Genomic DNA, 2,087 nt, shown 5'->3' on the forward strand with positions numbered 1-2,087 from the left:
TTATAAATTTTTATTTTCTTTGTCAAACTCCAAAAAGCTGTCACCACCACCGAGACGAAGACCCTCACTCTTTGCTGAAAGAGGACCCAACTGAAAGAAAACCCTCATACCAGCGCTCTTGTGCCCACTCCATTGGCACCTTCCCTCCCCGCAATGCCATCCACTCCCACCACCTCCAAAACCTTCTCTCTCTCCGAAATGCTATTGTTTGTGGTCATCTTGATAAAATCTGCACTTAAAGAGCATCCTTTAAAGTGTGTGTCTAGGAATGATGATGAGGAGAAGGAAGAGTTGAGGAAGGTTAAGAAGAGGAGGGCTACTAAGAAGAGGATTCTCAATGAGAATGAGCCGAAGTCGGACCCATATTGGTTGAGGACTTTCTTCGGTTTCGCGTTAGAGGAGGCTGCTAAGGTACCTGATTAGGGTTATTGTGGAATTTTAAGTCCATTGATTACTAATGTCTGCCTTAATGAATTGGATCACATGATGGAAGGGATGATTATTGAGTTTTTTAGGCCTTGTAAGTTTGATTCAATATGGCGGTATTCAATTGATGATGTTTGTCATAACCCTGCATGGCTAGAGTTTGTTCCAGCCAGTGGAAAGGAGAAGACTAGGAAGATGGATTACATAAGATATGGGGGTCACTTCTTAATTGAAATTAGAGGGCCTAGGGAGGATGCAGTGGAAGTTAGGAAGAAAATTATTGAGTTTTGTGAGAGTACTTTTGTATTAAGGTTAGATAATTTAAAGCTAGAGATTGAGCATATTTCAAGGGGGATCCAGTTCTTGGATCATATAATATGCCAGAGGGTGATATATCCAACATTGCGTTACACTGGTTCTGGAGGTAACATTGTGAGTGAAAAGGGTGTTGGAAACTTGCTTTCGGTTACTGCTAGCTTGCCACAATGCATTCGTCAATTTAGGCATCTAGAACTGGTGAAGGGTAACAAGGACCCGAAGCCACTTCCTTGTACTCCTATGTTGTAGTTTTTGAAGATGGAGAAGAAACTGTAGGAGCAGTAACAGAAGAGAGTCACCTCTGATGCGATGGAAAAGAGAAGAGAAGAGACTCAATTGGGGATTAGGATTTTTAACCTCAATTTAGGGACTAAATTGAATTAAAACAGTTTATGTCGCCACGTCAGCTAGTTGTTGTGCTGACAGCGTGTCACCAACGAGTCCAACTCAGCTTTCCGGTTGCGCCAGCTGGACGAAATTGGCCTGAAGGACGAGTCTGAGTCCCAGAGTGCAACTTCAGGGATGAATATGAGTAATTTTTAACTTCAAGGATCACTGTGAGTCTCGAGGGTAACTTCAGGGACCATTTTGAGGCTTACCTCGTTAGAAGTTAGAACAAGTTAAAGTTGTATTTTGATTTAAATATTTTAAATAAACGTAACTAGCTACTATCAACTCTACAATTTGATCCCATTTTTCAATATCGATCTCAAACGACGTTGTTTTCAGGCCAGCGTGTAGTTTAAAGCTTTTGCTAAAATATATAAAATTTTTAGTGTTTATTTTCGTAAAATAATACAGTCTCTTTTTATTAGTTATTATCGGTGATGGCTGATGTAACACTTTGATTATCCACAGAGTTATTCTAAAAAATTCTGTGATAAAAAATTTAATAAATATTTGAGAATCACTTCATTATAAAATAATAAGGCAAATTTAGACCGGATAAGTGAAAAGAATAGATATACCGTGAGAAATAAAAGCGTGTCCTGAGCTGAAAATTCTATCGATAACGACGAATTTGACTGTCAAGTTAAATTCATCTATGAAACCTTTATTACTAGTTTTTTTTATACTGAATTAGCTTAGTAGAACATTCTAAGCTTGATCTAAAACTGAGACACTCTCTGCGACTAATATCTCAATTGCCGGTTGTTCAAACCGATAGAGTTTGAAACAGTAATATTATGGTTTAATTATTAAACCGTATCCTTCCTTTTTTTTAGTAATCCGGCTGAACCAACGAGAAACTATCTTCACCCAAGACTCATAAAACTATATAATAAACCAACCCACCGAACTTAATTAAATCGAGCTTGAACCGTACCAAATCAACCGAATTA

The 2,087-nt window shown here is 38.2% G+C and overlaps 1 protein-coding gene across 1 annotated transcript; it reads left to right on the forward strand.

Moving 5' to 3' along the window:
• On the forward strand, positions 277-993 carry LOC107647252. The gene has a single exon (XM_021105614.1). The coding sequence runs from the start codon at positions 484-486 to the stop codon at positions 991-993; it is 510 nt and encodes a 169-aa protein (XP_020961273.1). The 5' UTR covers positions 277-483.

This window comes from Arachis ipaensis, chromosome B06, assembly GCF_000816755.2.
Source record: "Arachis ipaensis cultivar K30076 chromosome B06, Araip1.1, whole genome shotgun sequence".
Lineage (NCBI taxonomy): Eukaryota > Viridiplantae > Streptophyta > Magnoliopsida > Fabales > Fabaceae > Arachis > Arachis ipaensis.